This window comes from Peromyscus eremicus, chromosome X, assembly GCF_949786415.1.
Source record: "Peromyscus eremicus chromosome X, PerEre_H2_v1, whole genome shotgun sequence".
In the NCBI taxonomy this organism is placed as follows: Eukaryota; Metazoa; Chordata; class Mammalia; order Rodentia; family Cricetidae; genus Peromyscus; species Peromyscus eremicus.
The window spans coordinates 95895154-95910807 of NC_081439.1; the positions used below are offsets into that span (position 1 = coordinate 95895154).

The 15654-nt window shown below is 51.4% G+C and overlaps 1 protein-coding gene across 1 annotated transcript in view; it reads left to right on the plus strand.

Annotated features, from left to right (window-relative positions):
* Positions 1-9195: 9195 nt before the first annotated feature.
* The window catches only part of LOC131898937 (uncharacterized), a 139259-nt gene continuing 132800 nt past the window's right edge, over positions 9196-15654 (plus strand). Inside the window, exons 1-4 of the mRNA XM_059250238.1 lie at positions 9196-9271; positions 9595-9720; positions 12943-13020; positions 13344-13469. Coding sequence (XP_059106221.1) covers positions 9199-9271; positions 9595-9720; positions 12943-13020; positions 13344-13469 — 403 coding nt within the window. The 5' untranslated portion in view covers positions 9196-9198. The remainder of the gene's footprint in view (positions 9272-9594; positions 9721-12942; positions 13021-13343; positions 13470-15654) is intronic.

The following is a 15654-nucleotide window of genomic DNA, read 5'->3' on the forward strand; positions in this document are numbered from 1 at the left end:
AAACGAAACACATCTATAAAAATGTCATTTCATCAATAATGAAAGGCAACAATTTGTCTGCTAATTTAAAAAATTAACACTGGGAGGTGGTAGCACAAATATTTAGTTCCAGTACTTAGGCAGATGCAGGTCGATCTCTGAGTCTGAGGCCAGTCTGAATCTACAGAGCGTGGTCCAGGACAGCCAAGGTTACACAGAGAAACTCTGTCTCTAGAAAAATAAAACAACAACAACAACAACAACAACAACAACTAAAACCTTTAGCAAGCACAGAGCACACATAAGAAAGGAATATCTCTTTTGGTTTCTTGGCTCTGTAGTAGAGAACAGGTGCCATGAAGACAGGAAGGGGAAATGGGAAAAAACATAAGTGGGGAGGGCAATGACGGGGGTGGGGGTGGGATTGGGGGGAGGGTAATGTATGGGGTGGGAAACCTAGCAGGAGAGTGAATGGATAAAGAATGCTTTGGGTGTTTGAAAAAATCCATAGGCAGATCTATTTCTCATAGGCTTTCTTTAAAATGCATATACAAAATATGTACATGTAGTTTAATTGGAAATATCCCATCCCGGGGAATAATGCCCTCCCCTGGAAGCACAGACATTAGGAGAAAAACTCTGGTGCCAGGTGTGTGAAACCTCCTTTGAGTTTTGTGGTTTGATGGTCCAAGAGATTTCCTCAGACAATATAAGCTGTTGCCATTGGTTTGGTTGCCTGCCAAAACTTGAGGACATGCCCCTCCTGAAGAGCAAGCAACCACTGCTCTTCCAAAGGACCCAGGCACAGTTCCCAGCACTTCTGCGGCAGCTCACAGCCATCTGTGTCTATAACTCCAGTTCCAAGGGATCCAGTGCCCTCTCAGTTCATCTTTCTGTCCTCTGTGGACACAAGGAATGCTTGTGGTACACACACACATATATGCAGGCAAAACACTCAAAGGGGTGTGGTGGCACAACACTTTAATCCTTATTAAAACATATTTGTTTGTTTCTCCCGTAAATGCTAATTTCCCGTTATATGGTTCCCTCAGTCACCCTGTGTCTCACTTAATGGAGTCAAAGATTTTCTCAGGAAGTAGCAAAGAAACCCTCGTGGCTTTCCCAGGTCCAGAGCTCCCGCCCCTTTGAGACTCTGGGATGGATCTAGGATAGATCAGTTATCCGCTGGGCGGGGCCAGCACTCAGAGCGACAGGAATTTCCTTTTTCTTTCTGACCGACCCTCAACCAAGAGTTGGGAGAGTGGGAAGAAGGCCCCAAGTGCCCGCTGCTGGCGGTTGCAGCCCCCCAGAGGCCTGAGATCCGACCACAGGATGGCCCTGCCTGGACCACGTAAGATTCTTGCATTATCCCCACCTTCCTGGTAGCTTGAGTGATCTCTCTAGAGCCAGGGCCTCTTCTGTCCCTGAGTGTGTGACCCTGAGCCTGGAGCCTTGGGACTTGGCGCTCACTGGGACGGACCCTCTGGCAGGTGGAGGAGACACCACGTGGGATGGCCTTGTTCATGAGTTTAGGGACACTTGAGTTTGTGCACTGGGCAGCATCCAGAAAGCCTGGTGGAAGGGCCTCGTGGGGGACCCGGAATCACTTCCCTGGTCCAGAGGAGGCTGCGGGAGGCCGGAGAGGGCTCAGGGACTTAGCACTAAGCAGGCCCCCTACTCTCTGCCTGTGCACTGCCATTTAGGCGCGGGTGCTGTGGTGGTTTGAGCTAAGGAATCGCTAAAGTGTGGCCGCCCTGTGCAAGGCTGTGCGGGTTCCCCAAACTTACTGCAAGAACGTTTACTTTTGTGGATGTTTCAGAGGGGAAAACATCACCAAAAACAGCTGCCTTTCTGAGTGTGCATTGTCAAGTTCTCACAAAATTTCAGGGGCATTTTGTTGTTGTTGTTGTTAGAAAGACAAGGTTTCTTTGTGTAGCCCTGGCTGCCCTGGAACTCGCTCTGTAGACCAGGCTGTCCTCCAACTAAGAAATCCTTCTAAGTCTCCCAAATGCTGGGATTAAAGACATGCACCACCGGCCAGTCACATTTTCACTGCTCTAGACTCTAGAGTTTTGTGAACTGGAGAAGACATGAAATCATGGTTATGAATATTTTACAGCACTGATTGTGGATACCAGTACCTTGCTCATGTGAGGAAAAGCTCTCTGCCCTACAACCACTTGCTCCCTGGAATATTAAAGGAATAATGAAACTTATAATTTAAAATTTTTAAGAAAAAATTCTTTCCGATCCCAAAGTCTATAATACTACATAATATGCCTAAGAAGAGCAAGTCCTATTTAAAAAAACAGGTCAAAATGCAAATTATGTACAAATGAGAGCATTGTCTATATTTGTGGGTGTTCCTCTGTATCCTTGTATTTGTTGTTAATCATACTGAAGCATAAGCCTCCAATGCAGCATTATTTAAAACTTAAAGTTTCTGAAGAGATTGATATCATAGTTCCTACTTATTTACCACGATGAATATTATGTTCACATATAGCCACGGGCTATTTTTTTTTTTGCTGTGTTTTTACTCAAATGTAGGAATACTTAAGCTTCCACCTCTATAGTCTAGAATGATAAAGGAATGACCTAATACACAAAACAACACAAAAGAAGTTACCTCTCCATTTAGTTTCTGCATCCCTACAAGGTTTATCAAGGTTTATCAGTGAACCAGGCATGGAACTAGGAACTTCCTGTACATAGCCATCGCTCTTTCTCAAGTCTGTGTATACTCCAAGGTGATTTGATACCTGATAAGCTTTAGGTTCTCTTCCTCTATTATTTTTCAAACTAAGTGTCTTGTCCCCAACATCCTCCTGCTTTCATCACCCAAGGCTAAGATAAGAGGCCTTTTATAACACATTCAGCACGGCAGAATTATTTTTGAAGTTTACTTTATCTTTTAAATTTCTGTGTGTGTGTGTGTGTGTGTGTGTGTGTGTGTGTGTGCTACTGTGTGTGTGTGTATATATATATATATATATATATATATATATATATATATATATATATATATATACAAAGTGTGTATGTGTAGTGCATGAGGCACGTATACACAGTGGTTAGATCAATTATAACCAGTTGGTTTTCATTGTTAACCTTGTCTGAAACAGGGTCTCTCTTATTTTTGCATTTTCAGCGCACACTCCAAAATGATGGACCTAAAATTTTTGGCTTAATTCTCCTTGCTTCTTTAATTTCTGTCTACCTAAACAAAGGTAGAACAACAGGGGCGCTATGGTTGACAGAGGATCTAGACACAGGTTTTCAGACACACACACAAGGAAATGCTTTTACCTGAAACACCTCTGTGATCTTACAATTCTTCTTTTATGACTGTTACACCTTTTTATATGTCGACATCAATTTTAAGTACATTATTATGTCAAGGAAATTACTCCTTGTTTATATCCTTATAGGAAAGATACAGAGTGGGGTTTAAATGTCATTTGAAACTACAGGGGTCAGGATGGAATAATTAACATAATCATATATATATATATATTGTATACACATTAAAAATAAAAAATATATAATATGTATGAATGCTGTATAAGATCACATGTATTTAAATTAAATATTCTCTCAGAAGAATTGCTATCACTGTCCCATGGAGAATCATGCCATTCTAGGCTGCATCTGGGTTGATGTGGGGAATTTCTCATGCCGTACTTCACAAGATGCAAAAGGCCACATAATGACCCACTAAATATGGTGGAGCCTTCCCAACAGCACCCAGACTTCACTTCTGGAAACCACACACATACTACCAGGTATCTAGAGTGGTTCACAAAAGCTCAGGGACATATGGTCAGTGTGGCCAAACGTCTGCCATCCATTTGACTCACTCCCTGCCATCCTCTGTAATCTCTGTCTGCCAGGCCTTCTCTCTGGTTTGCCTTTTGTTTCTTTTACAAGGCTTTCCCCTTGAACTGTGCTACAAGAGGAATTCAGGAATTCGGAGCTGTCCGAAAAATTTCCTGCTCCACAGCCACATCCCCACAACACTAAAAAAAGTCTGAACCTCCCCCCCCCATCATCATCCTATGCAAGCTGGTTCTGGGTACCCAATAAGACAGTGTAGAGGCTCTAAGTGAAACCCAGTAGAAGCATCCAGAGCAGGGTTTGAACTCAAGGGTGCTCACAATGTGGCCAGGCAGGACTTAGGTACCATGGTGGACAGGTTTCACAGCCCCTGCCTCCCCTGACAAGCCTCCTCTGTGTCATGCAGGATACACATGCAGGCTGCATACTCCTTTCTGTGTTCATCTGCCTAGCTCCCTTTGCATTAAACCCAGGAAGAACACCCAGGGTCAAAGATCCAAAAGCCCCTTGTCTTGCACTCCCCTGTCCAAGCATCATCTCAGATGGAAGAATACTTCTAGAAGGCTCTGAAATTAACAGAAAGCTCTATCTAGAGTCCTAGAACTGCTAAGCATGGAGGAGTGCTTGTGTGTTTGTCTGTGTGTGTGTGTGTGTGTGTGTGTGTGTGTGTGTGTGTGTGTGTGTGTGTTGGGTGTTTGTGTATACCTGGGATTTTTGTGGCCTAGTACTGTGAGAAGCCATAAGCAGTGGCGGAGAAGCACAGTATGTAACAGTCATGGTGGTCAGCTCTGGGATGTAAGGGAAGGACAGGTTGGCATGCAGAGAAGCCTTTTAGGGCTCCATCCTTCAGCACCAGTTCAGATGAGCACAAGGTTTGGTGCCTCATGTGTGTGGTTTGGGGTCAGGGCTTGCCGGAGCATGATGGATGAGAGCATTGTGTAGGAACCATTGGAAAGGTGGTGAGACCCTCCTTTGGAGTGGCCTGCCAGGCAGGTCTAGGAAGTCAGGACCTCCACCCTCACCCAGGCACAAGGAAGCTCCCTTTTTAGCCTAAGCAAATGTCTCCAGGATGCTTTATAGAGACGGAGATTTAGAAGAGCATAGACAGGCTTGTCTCCAGGTGGCAGGGAGAGTGATTTTCTTCTAGGCTCCATCATGGAAGATGTCAGCATTGTGGAGGAGGGCCTCTGGAGTCTTTCAGTGCTCATGGAAGGAAGGCTTCCTGTTGAGGTGTGCAAACCATTTCCAAACTGAACATGGCTTATCTTCCGTGGACACCAGGGATGGGACTGTACATAGGAGCAAAGGATAGGGAAAGACAGAGATAGAGGTGGAGGTGGAGGTAAAGGAGGATAGATAAATGAGAAGCAGGGGGGGGGCAAAAGGGAGAGAGGGTAGGAGAGCCAATGAGAATCTGCATGTGGGGTGTTGGGTGTTCTCTAGTTTGTTGGTGGTTTTTTTTTTTTTTTCATGCAGGCTGGTGGGCAGACCCACTTTCTGTGGACAATTTTTCTGTTCCATGAATCTGTGCCCCTGGAGGGAATTTTGTGTAGGACACCTGGAATGTTGGGGAAATCCATAAGGACAGACAGGGTGGGTGTGTGCTGCAGGCATCCTGGTGTTAAGAGTGAGAATTGCTTCTTGTCCCTCAGCTTTTATGTTACCTGTCCTCGGTCCTCTTGAATCTGTTGAGAGAGCTGAGTCCTGTGTGTGCCTAGGCCCTGCCACAGGTAGGTGGGTGTCCACAGAGGATACAGAGAGTTCCATGCCTGACAGGGTCTTGGGGAAGTTAGAGAATGGAAAGAGAAATTTCCTGAGTGGTGCCTGGTAGTTGGTGTAGGGTAGGGACGGGAGGTGGGAGGTTAGGGGTGGGAGGTGGAGGGCTGTGCAGAGGAGAGGGATTGTGACAGAGGTGGAAGTAGGTCACAATGGTTGCCTGGTGCTGCCTAGGAGACGGTTAAGGTGGGGGCCTGGGCCCAGGGTTTGGTAGGCAAGAGGGCAGGTGAGTGCAATGTTTCTTCTTTTGATGTGTCCTTGTCTCCACCTCAGCGACCTGGACGGCCTGCCTGTTGAGTTGAGGTTGTGGATGTCCCCGGCCCCTAGTGGTCCCTGCTTCGGATGATGTGAGGCAGCATCCCCCTGAATGCACTTCACCACGGACGCCAAGGTTTTGGAAGGAAGCCCTTCTCTTCTCCCATCTCAATATTAGACCATGGAACCATGGGACATTGGTCTCAGGCCACGATCCTGAAGTCCTGACCAGTTCCCACAGCTGCCTGTACTTCTGCCAGGAGGGAAGCCCATGCTGGGCCTAGGGTCCTATTGAGGTGGGTGGTCGTCTCCCTTGTGGTCACACCTTCCCCTGTGCTCTGGGTTCTGGGACACCAAAAGCCCACTGCCCTAGCAGGACTGGCGTCAGCCTGGGAGGCCCCTCTTGGCTGGCATCTTGACTTGAAAGCTTGGGTCAGCATACCCAAGGCCATCCTGGCAGCTGTACTGGTCACCCTGGTGGGTGGAATCATGTAGACAGCAGCTGGATCTCTGAAAGCTACTGTGTGTGTGTGTGTGTGTGTGTGTGTGTGGGTGCGTCCGTCCGTCTGTGTGTGTGTGTGTGTGTGTGTGTGTGTGTTAGGGGTGAGGGCCCACAAGGGCAGGGATGCAGCTGTGAGAATACCCTGCTTTGGCAGCTAGGGGGCAACGCTCAGCCCCGGTCCCCAAATCCATGAGTATGTTTCTGAGGCTCCTTCCCCTAGAATCCAGATGTGGTTTGTGGAGGATTCCCTTAGGGTCTGGCGCAGGCTCTCAAGTGCCTCTGAACCCACATCCACACACTCCCCACTTGGCCCCCTCCATCACACCCTCTACCACCCGCCCCCTCTCCAGGTACCATATGATACCCTCAGGCGGGGCCTTCATGGGCTGCCATGTGCCCAAAGCCCAGGGTCTCAGGGAAGCGGAGGAACCCGTTAAGGGCGGTAACCTCCATCTGCCCACCACATCCCCACACACTGAACACCCTGGGATCCCTAGCAGCAGCCCTAGAGTCTCATGTCTGTCAAGTCCCTGCCTACATGGTTGGCCTCCATCTTGAAACTTGGCAGAACTCTGGCTTTTTTTTGTTTTAAATTTTGGTTTTTTTTCTTTTTTTCTTTTCTTTTTTTTTTTTTTTTCTTTTTTGCTTTGCGAAGGGCCTAGGGAGAAGCATCGTTCCCCTTGGCGGTTGGCATTCTTGGTGCACTGCTGCCATCACGTGGATTCAGTTTGCCGATTCTGCCACCAAGTCCCTGTGCTTCCCTGGAAATGGAGGCGGGCTGGCTAGGGAAGGGCTCCCACCTGGGTCTCCCAGCACCAAAGCGGTTCTCTTGCCTGCTCCTTGACCCAGGAGAGCTGGAGGAGGAAGCAGGGTCCAGGTAACCAGCTCCAGGCGGGGGCCACGAGACTTGGCTTGCCGGTGGCAAGAGCACAGCCTCCCAGGTCCTGGGGCCGCCATGTCTGGCAGCAGCAGAGGACCTCTCCACTGGGGATAGTGCAGCCTGGGCTGCATCATGGTCATTTTGGGGAAACATCCTGTGTGCCTGCCTGCCCGCCCTTACCATGGTGCACCAGGCCACGCAGGACCGCCCATCTTTTGTCTGAGCCTCCCTAGCAGTATCCACAGCTCACTTTGAGAAACCACACAAACTCTGCCCAGCATCTCTGGGAGGTGCTCAGGGTCTCAGGTCTGGTGCTAGCCACTGTGGCCATATGTCTGTCATCCATTTAACTTCTCCTGAAAGCCCCTCTCCTTTCTGGCTGCCAGGCCTTCTCTCTGGATTGCCTTTTGTTCCTTTGACAGGGTTTGCCCTTGAGCTGTGCTACAGGTGGAATTCAGGGACTGCAACCACTCAGAAAAGGTTCCTGCTCCAAAGCAAAACCCCAGAATCCTACAAGTGGTCTGCGAGGTCCCTCCCCCCCCCATCATCATTCTATGCAAGCTGGTTGTGTGTACACAGTGATCCAGGAGCTCAAGGCAGTGTGGTGGCTCAAGGGAATCCCAGTAGAAGCATCCAGACCAGGGTTTGGACTCAGGGGTGCTCACAAAGAGGCCAGGCAGAACTTAGGTACCATGGTGGCCAGGTTTCATGGTCCCTGCCTCCCCTGACAAGCCTCCTCTGTGTCATGCAGGATACATGCAGGCCGCATACTCCTTCTTGTGTTCTCCTGCCTAGCTCCCTTTGCCTTAAACCCAGGGAGAACTCCCAGGGTCAAGTTCAAAAAGCCCGTTGTCCTGCACTGCCCTGTCCAGACATCATTTCAGTAGGAGGAACACTTAAAGAAGGCTCTGATATTAACACAGGACACTATCTGTAGACCTAGAACTGCTCTGTGTGTGTGTGTGTGTGTGTGTGTGTGTGTGTGTGTGTATTGGGTGTTTGTGTGTTCCTGGTTTTGTTGTGGCCTAATCCTGTGAGTATCCATAAGCAGTGCCTGAGAGGCACAGTATGTAACAGTTTTGGTGGTCAGGCCCGGGTTGAGGGAAGGACAGGTTGGCATGTAGTGGAGCCTTCTAAGGCTCCATCCTTCAGCTCCAGTTCTGGTGAGCACAAAGTTTTCAGTGGTGCATCCTGTGTGTGGTTTGGGGCTCAGGGGTGTGCCGGGGCATGGTGGCTGAGAGCATTGTGTCAGAACCATCGGGTAGGTGGCAGGACTGTCCTTTGGAGTGGCCTACCAGGCAGGTCTAGGAAGTCAGGGCCTCCAACCTCACCCCCTGCACCAGGAAGCTCCCCTTTTAGCCTCACCAAATGTCTCCAGGAGGCTTTGTAGAGATGGAGAGTTGGAAGACCATAGACAAGCTTGTCTCCAGGTGGCAGGGAGAGTGATTTCCTTCTAGGCTCCATCAAGAAGATGTCAGCAGTGTGGAGGATGGCTTCTGGAGACTTTCAGTGCTCATGGAAGGAAGGCTTCCCGTTGGGGAATACAAAGCATTTCCCAGATGAACATGGCCTAGCTACCTTGGATACCAGGGATGGGACTGTCCATGGGAGACAGGGACAGAGGGAGACAGAGATAGAGGTGGAGGTAGAGGAGGATAGATAAATGAGGGGGGGCACAGGGAGAGAGAGGGGGGAGGGACAGGATGAGAAAGTGTGGGAGAGCAAATGAGAATCTGCTTGTGGGGTGTTGGGTGTTCTCTAGTTTGTGGCTGTTTTTCATGCAGGCTGGTGGGCAGACCCACTCTGTCTATGGACAATTTTTTCTGTTCCATGGATCTGTGCCCCTGGAGGGAATTTTGTGTAGGACACCTGGAATGTTGTGGGACATCCATAAAAACAGACAGGGTGGGTGGGTGCTGCAGGCATCCTGGAGTTAAGAGTGAGAATTGCTTCTTGTCCCTCAGCTTTGATGTTACCTGTCCTCGGTCCACTTGAATCTGTTGAGAGAGCTGAGTCCTGTGTGTGCCTAGGCCCTGCCACAGGTAGGTGGGTGTCCATAGAGGATACAGAGAGTTCCATGCCTGACAGGGTCTTGGGGAAGTTAGAGAACGGAAAGAGAAGTTTCCTGAGTGGTGCCTGGTAGTTAGTGTAGGGTAGGGTAGGGTCGGAGGTGGGAGGTTAGGGGTGGGAGGTGGAGGACTGTGCAGGGGAGAGGGATTGTGACAGAGCTGGAGGTAGGTCAGAATGGTTGCCTGGTGCTGCCTATGAGACGTTTAAGGTGGGGGCCTGAGCCCAGGGTTTGGTAGGCAAGAGGGCAGGTGGGTGCAATGTTTCTTCTTTTGATGTGTCCTTGTCTCCACCTCAGGTACCTGGACGGCCTGCCTGTTTAGGCGAGGTCGTGCATGTCCCTGGCCCCTTGTGGTCCCTGCTTTGGATGGTGTGGGGCACATCCATCTGAACGCACATCACTTCCAAGACCAAGGTTTTGGAAGTAAGCCCTTTTCCTCTCCCATTATATATTAGTCAATGGGACCATGGGATATGAGACGATACGGGACTCAGTACCCCTCTCCTGGAGCCCCGACTAGTGCCCACAGTTGCATGTCTTTTGCCCTGTGTCCATCAGGGAGCAGCCTTTTGCCAGGTGGGAAGCCCGGGGGTGGGCCTAGGGCCCCATTCAGTTGGTTGGACTTCTCCCTTGGTGTGACACCTTCTCCTGTGCTCTGGGTTCTGGGACATCACCACCCCACTGCCCCCAGAAGGAACAGGGTCAGCCTGGGAGGCCCCTCTTGGCTGGAGCCTTGACCTGGAAGCTTGGGTCAGCAGACTCAAGGCCATCCTGGCAGCTGTACTGGTCACCCTGGTGGGTGGAATCATGTAGACAGCGGCTGGATCTCTGAAAGCTACTCTGTGTGAGTGTGTGTGTGTGTGTGTGTGTGTGTGTGTGTGTGTGTGTGTGTTTGTGTATGTGTGTGTTTGGAGTTCTAGCGGGGCAAGGGCAGGGATGCAGCTGTGAGAATACCCTGGTTTGGCAGGTAGGGGGCGACGCTCAGCCCTTGGTCCTCAAATCCATGAGTATGTTTCTGAGGCTCCTCCCCTATGGTCCAGATTGGCATGTGGTTTGTGGAGGATTCTCTTAGGGTCTGGTGCGGGCTCTCAAGAGCTTCTATGCCCACATCCACACACTCCCCACTTGGCTCCCTCCATCACACCCTCCATCACCCGGGCCCTCTCCAGGTACCACATGATACTCTCAGGTGGGGCCTTCTGGGCTGGTAAGCGCCCAAAGCCGAGTGTCTCAGGGCAGTGCAGGGCATGGAGGAACCTGTTAAGGTTTGTAACTGCAATCTGCCCCAAGCACCCCCACTTGCTGATCAACCTGGGGTCCCGAGCAGCAGCACTAGAGCCTCATGTCTGTCCAGTCCCGGCCTACATGGTTGGTCTCCATCTTGGAGCTTGGGAGGAGATCTCTGGCTTTTTTTAATTTTTAATTTTTTTTTTTTTTTTTGCTGTGCGAAGGGCAGAGGGAGAACACCTGTCGTCCTTGACCCTTGGCATTCTTGGTGCACTGCTGCCATCACGTGGATTGAGTTTGCGAATTCTGCCACCAAGTCCCTGTGCTTCCCTGGAAATGGGGGTGGGCTGGCTAGGGAAGGGCTCCCGCATGGGTCTCCCAGCACCAAAGAGGATCTCTTGCCCGCTCCTTGACCAAGGAGAGCTGGAGGAGGAAGCAGGGTCCAGGTGACCAGCTCCGGGCGGGGGCCACGAGACTTGGCTTGCTGGTGGCAAGAGCACAGCCTCCCAGGTCCTGGGGCCGCCATGTCTGGCAGCAGCAGAGGACCTCTCCGCAGGGGATTGTGCAGCCTGGGCTGCATCATGGTCGTTTTGGGGAAACATCCTGTGTGCCTGCCTGCCCTCCCTTACCGTGGTGTACCAGGCCACGGAGGACCGCCCATCTTTTCTCTGAGCCTCCCTAGCAGTATCCACAGCTCACTTTGAGAAACCACACAAACTCTGCCCAGCATCTCTGGGAGGTGCTCAGGGTCTCAGGTCTGGTGCTAGCCACTGTGGCCAAATGTCTGTCATCCATTTAACTTCTCCTGAAAGCCCCTCTCCTTTCTGGCTGCCAGGCCTTCTCTCTGGATTGCCTTTTTTTCCTTTGACATGGTTTGCCCTTGAGCTGTGCTACAGGTGGAATTCAGGGACTGCAACCTGTCAGAAAAGGTTCCTGCTCCAAAGCAAAACCCCAGAATCCTACAAGTGATCTGCGAGGTCCCTCCCCCCCCCATCATCATCCTATGCAAGCTGGTTGTGTGTACCCAGTGATCCAGGAGCTCAAGGCAGTGTGGTGGCTCAAGGGAATCCCAGTAGAAGCATCCAGACCAGGGTTTGGACTCAAGGGTGCTCACAAAGAGGCCAGGAAGAACTTAGGTACCATGGTGGCCAGGTTTCATGGTCCCTGCCTCCCCTGACAAGCCTCCTCTGTGTCATGCAGGATACATGCAGGCCGCATACTCCTTCTTGTGTTCTCCTGCCTAGCTCCCTTTGCCTTAAACCCAGGGAGAACTCCCAGGGTCAAGTTCAAAAAGCCCGTTGTCCTGCACTGCCCTGTCCAGACATCATTTCAGTAGGAGGAACACTTAAAGAAGGCTCTGATATTAACACAGGACACTATCTGTAGACCTAGAACTGCTCTGTGTGTGTGTGTGTGTGTGTGTGTGTGTGTGTGTGTGTGTGTGTATTGGGTGTTTGTGTGTTCCTGGTTTTGTTGTGGCCTAATCCTGTGAGTATCCATAAGCAGTGCCTGAGAGGCACAGTATGTAACAGTTTTGGTGGTCAGGCCCGGGTTGAGGGAAGGACAGGTTGGCATGTAGTGGAGCCTTCTAAGGCTCCATCCTTCAGCTCCAGTTCTGGTGAGCACAAAGTTTTCAGTGGTGCATCCTGTGTGTGGTTTGGGGCTCAGGGGTGTGCCGGGGCATGGTGGCTGAGAGCATTGTGTCAGAACCATCGGGTAGGTGGCAGGACTGTCCTTTGGAGTGGCCTACCAGGCAGGTCTAGGAAGTCAGGGCCTCCAACCTCACCCCCTGCACCAGGAAGCTCCCCTTTTAGCCTCACCAAATGTCTCCAGGAGGCTTTGTAGAGATGGAGAGTTGGAAGACCATAGACAAGCTTGTCTCCAGGTGGCAGGGAGAGTGATTTCCTTCTAGGCTCCATCAAGAAGATGTCAGCAGTGTGGAGGATGGCTTCTGGAGACTTTCAGTGCTCATGGAAGGAAGGCTTCCCGTTGGGGAATACAAAGCATTTCCCCGATGAACATGGCCTAGCTACCTTGGATACCAGGGATGGGACTGTCCATGGGAGACAGGGACAGAGGGAGACAGAGATAGAGGTGGAGGTAGAGGAGGATAGATAAATGAGGGGGGGCACAGGGAGAGAGAGGGGGGAGGGACAGGATGAGAAAGTGTGGAGAGCAAATGAGAATCTGCTTGTGGGGTGTTGGGTGTTCTCTAGTTTGTGGCTGTTTTTCATGCAGGCTGGTGGGCAGACCCACTCTGTCTATGGACAATTTTTTCTGTTCCATGGATCTGTGCCCCTGGAGGGAATTTTGTGTAGGACACCTGGAATGTTGTGGGACATCCATAAAAACAGACAGGGTGGGTGGGTGCTGCAGGCATCCTGGAGTTAAGAGTGAGAATTGCTTCTTGTCCCTCAGCTTTGATGTTACCTGTCCTCGGTCCACTTGAATCTGTTGAGAGAGCTGAGTCCTGTGTGTGCCTAGGCCCTGCCACAGGTAGGTGGGTGTCCATAGAGGATACAGAGAGTTCCATGCCTGACAGGGTCTTGGGGAAGTTAGAGAACGGAAAGAGAAGTTTCCTGAGTGGTGCCTGGTAGTTAGTGTAGGGTAGGGTAGGGTCGGAGGTGGGAGGTTAGGGGTGGGAGGTGGAGGACTGTGCAGGGGAGAGGGATTGTGACAGAGCTGGAGGTAGGTCAGAATGGTTGCCTGGTGCTGCCTATGAGACGTTTAAGGTGGGGGCCTGAGCCCAGGGTTTGGTAGGCAAGAGGGCAGGTGGGTGCAATGTTTCTTCTTTTGATGTGTCCTTGTCTCCACCTCAGGTACCTGGACGGCCTGCCTGTTTAGGCGAGGTCGTGCATGTCCCTGGCCCCTTGTGGTCCCTGCTTTGGATGGTGTGGGGCACATCCATCTGAACGCACATCACTTCCAAGACCAAGGTTTTGGAAGTAAGCCCTTTTCCTCTCCCATTATATATTAGTCAATGGGACCATGGGATATGAGACGATACGGGACTCAGTACCCCTCTCCTGGAGCCCCGACTAGTGCCCACAGTTGCATGTCTTTTGCCCTGTGTCCATCAGGGAGCAGCCTTTTGCCAGGTGGGAAGCCCGGGGGTGGGCCTAGGGCCCCATTCAGTTGGTTGGACTTCTCCCTTGGTGTGACACCTTCTCCTGTGCTCTGGGTTCTGGGACATCACCACCCCACTGCCCCCAGAAGGAACAGGGTCAGCCTGGGAGGCCCCTCTTGGCTGGAGCCTTGACCTGGAAGCTTGGGTCAGCAGACTCAAGGCCATCCTGGCAGCTGTACTGGTCACCCTGGTGGGTGGAATCATGTAGACAGCGGCTGGATCTCTGAAAGCTACTCTGTGTGAGTGTGTGTGTGTGTGTGTGTGTGTGTGTGTGTGTGTGTGTGTGTTTGTGTATGTGTGTGTTTGGAGTTCTAGCGGGGCAAGGGCAGGGATGCAGCTGTGAGAATACCCTGGTTTGGCAGGTAGGGGGCGACGCTCAGCCCTTGGTCCTCAAATCCATGAGTATGTTTCTGAGGCTCCTCCCCTATAGTCCAGATTGGCATGTGGTTTGTGGAGGATTCTCTTAGGGTCTGGTGCGGGCTCTCAAGAGCTTCTATGCCCACATCCACACACTCCCCACTTGGCTCCCTCCATCACACCCTCCATCACCCGGGCCCTCTCCAGGTACCACATGATACTCTCAGGTGGGGCCTTCTGGGCTGGTAAGCGCCCAAAGCCGAGTGTCTCAGGGCAGTGCAGGGCATGGAGGAACCTGTTAAGGTTTGTAACTGCAATCTGCCCCAAGCACCCCCACTTGCTGATCAACCTGGGGTCCCGAGCAGCAGCACTAGAGCCTCATGTCTGTCCAGTCCCGGCCTACATGGTTGGTCTCCATCTTGGAGCTTGGGAGGAGATCTCTGGCTTTTTTTAATTTTTAATTTTTTTTTTTTTTTTTGCTGTGCGAAGGGCAGAGGGAGAACACCTGTCGTCCTTGACCCTTGGCATTCTTGGTGCACTGCTGCCATCACGTGGATTGAGTTTGCGAATTCCGCCACCAAGTCCCTGTGCTTCCCTGGAAATGGGGGTGGGCTGGCTAGGGAAGGGCTCCCGCATGGGTCTCCCAGCACCAAAGAGGATCTCTTGCCCGCTCCTTGACCAAGGAGAGCTGGAGGAGGAAGCAGGGTCCAGGTGACCAGCTCCGGGCGGGGGCCACGAGACTTGGCTTGCTGGTGGCAAGAGCACAGCCTCCCAGGTCCTGGGGCCGCCATGTCTGGCAGCAGCAGAGGACCTCTCCACAGGGGATTGTGCAGCCTGGGCTGCATCATGGTCGTTTTGGGGAAACATCCTGTGTGCCTGCCTGCCCTCCCTTACCGTGGTGTACCAGGCCACGGAGGACCGCCCATCTTTTCTCTGAGCCTCCCTAGCAGTATCCACAGCTCACTTTGAGAAACCACACAAACTCTGCCCAGCATCTCTGGGAGGTGCTCAGGGTCTCAGGTCTGGTGCTAGCCACTGTGGCCAAATGTCTGTCATCCATTTAACTTCTCCTGAAAGCCCCTCTCCTTTCTGGCTGCCAGGCCTTCTCTCTGGATTGCCTTTTTTTCCTTTGACATGGTTTGCCCTTGAGCTGTGCTACAGGTGGAATTCAGGGACTGCAACCTGTCAGAAAAGGTTCCTGCTCCAAAGCAAAACCCCAGAATCCTACAAGTGATCTGCGAGGTCCCTCCCCCCCCCATCATCATCCTATGCAAGCTGGTTGTGTGTACCCAGTGATCCAGGAGCTCAAGGCAGTGTGGTGGCTCAAGGGAATCCCAGTAGAAGCATCCAGACCAGGGTTTGGACTCAAGGGTGCTCACAAAGAGGCCAGGAAGAACTTAGGTACCATGGTGGCCAGGTTTCATGGTCCCTGCCTCCCCTGACAAGCCTCCTCTGTGTCATGCAGGGTACATGCAGGCCGCATACTCCTTCTTGTGTTCTCCTGCCTAGCTCCCTTTGCCTTAAACCCAGGGAGAACTCCCAGGGTCAAGTTCAAAAAGCCCGTTGTCCTGCACTGCCCTGTCCAGACATCATTTCAGTAGGAGGAACACTTAAAGAAGGCTCTGATATTAACACAGGACACTATC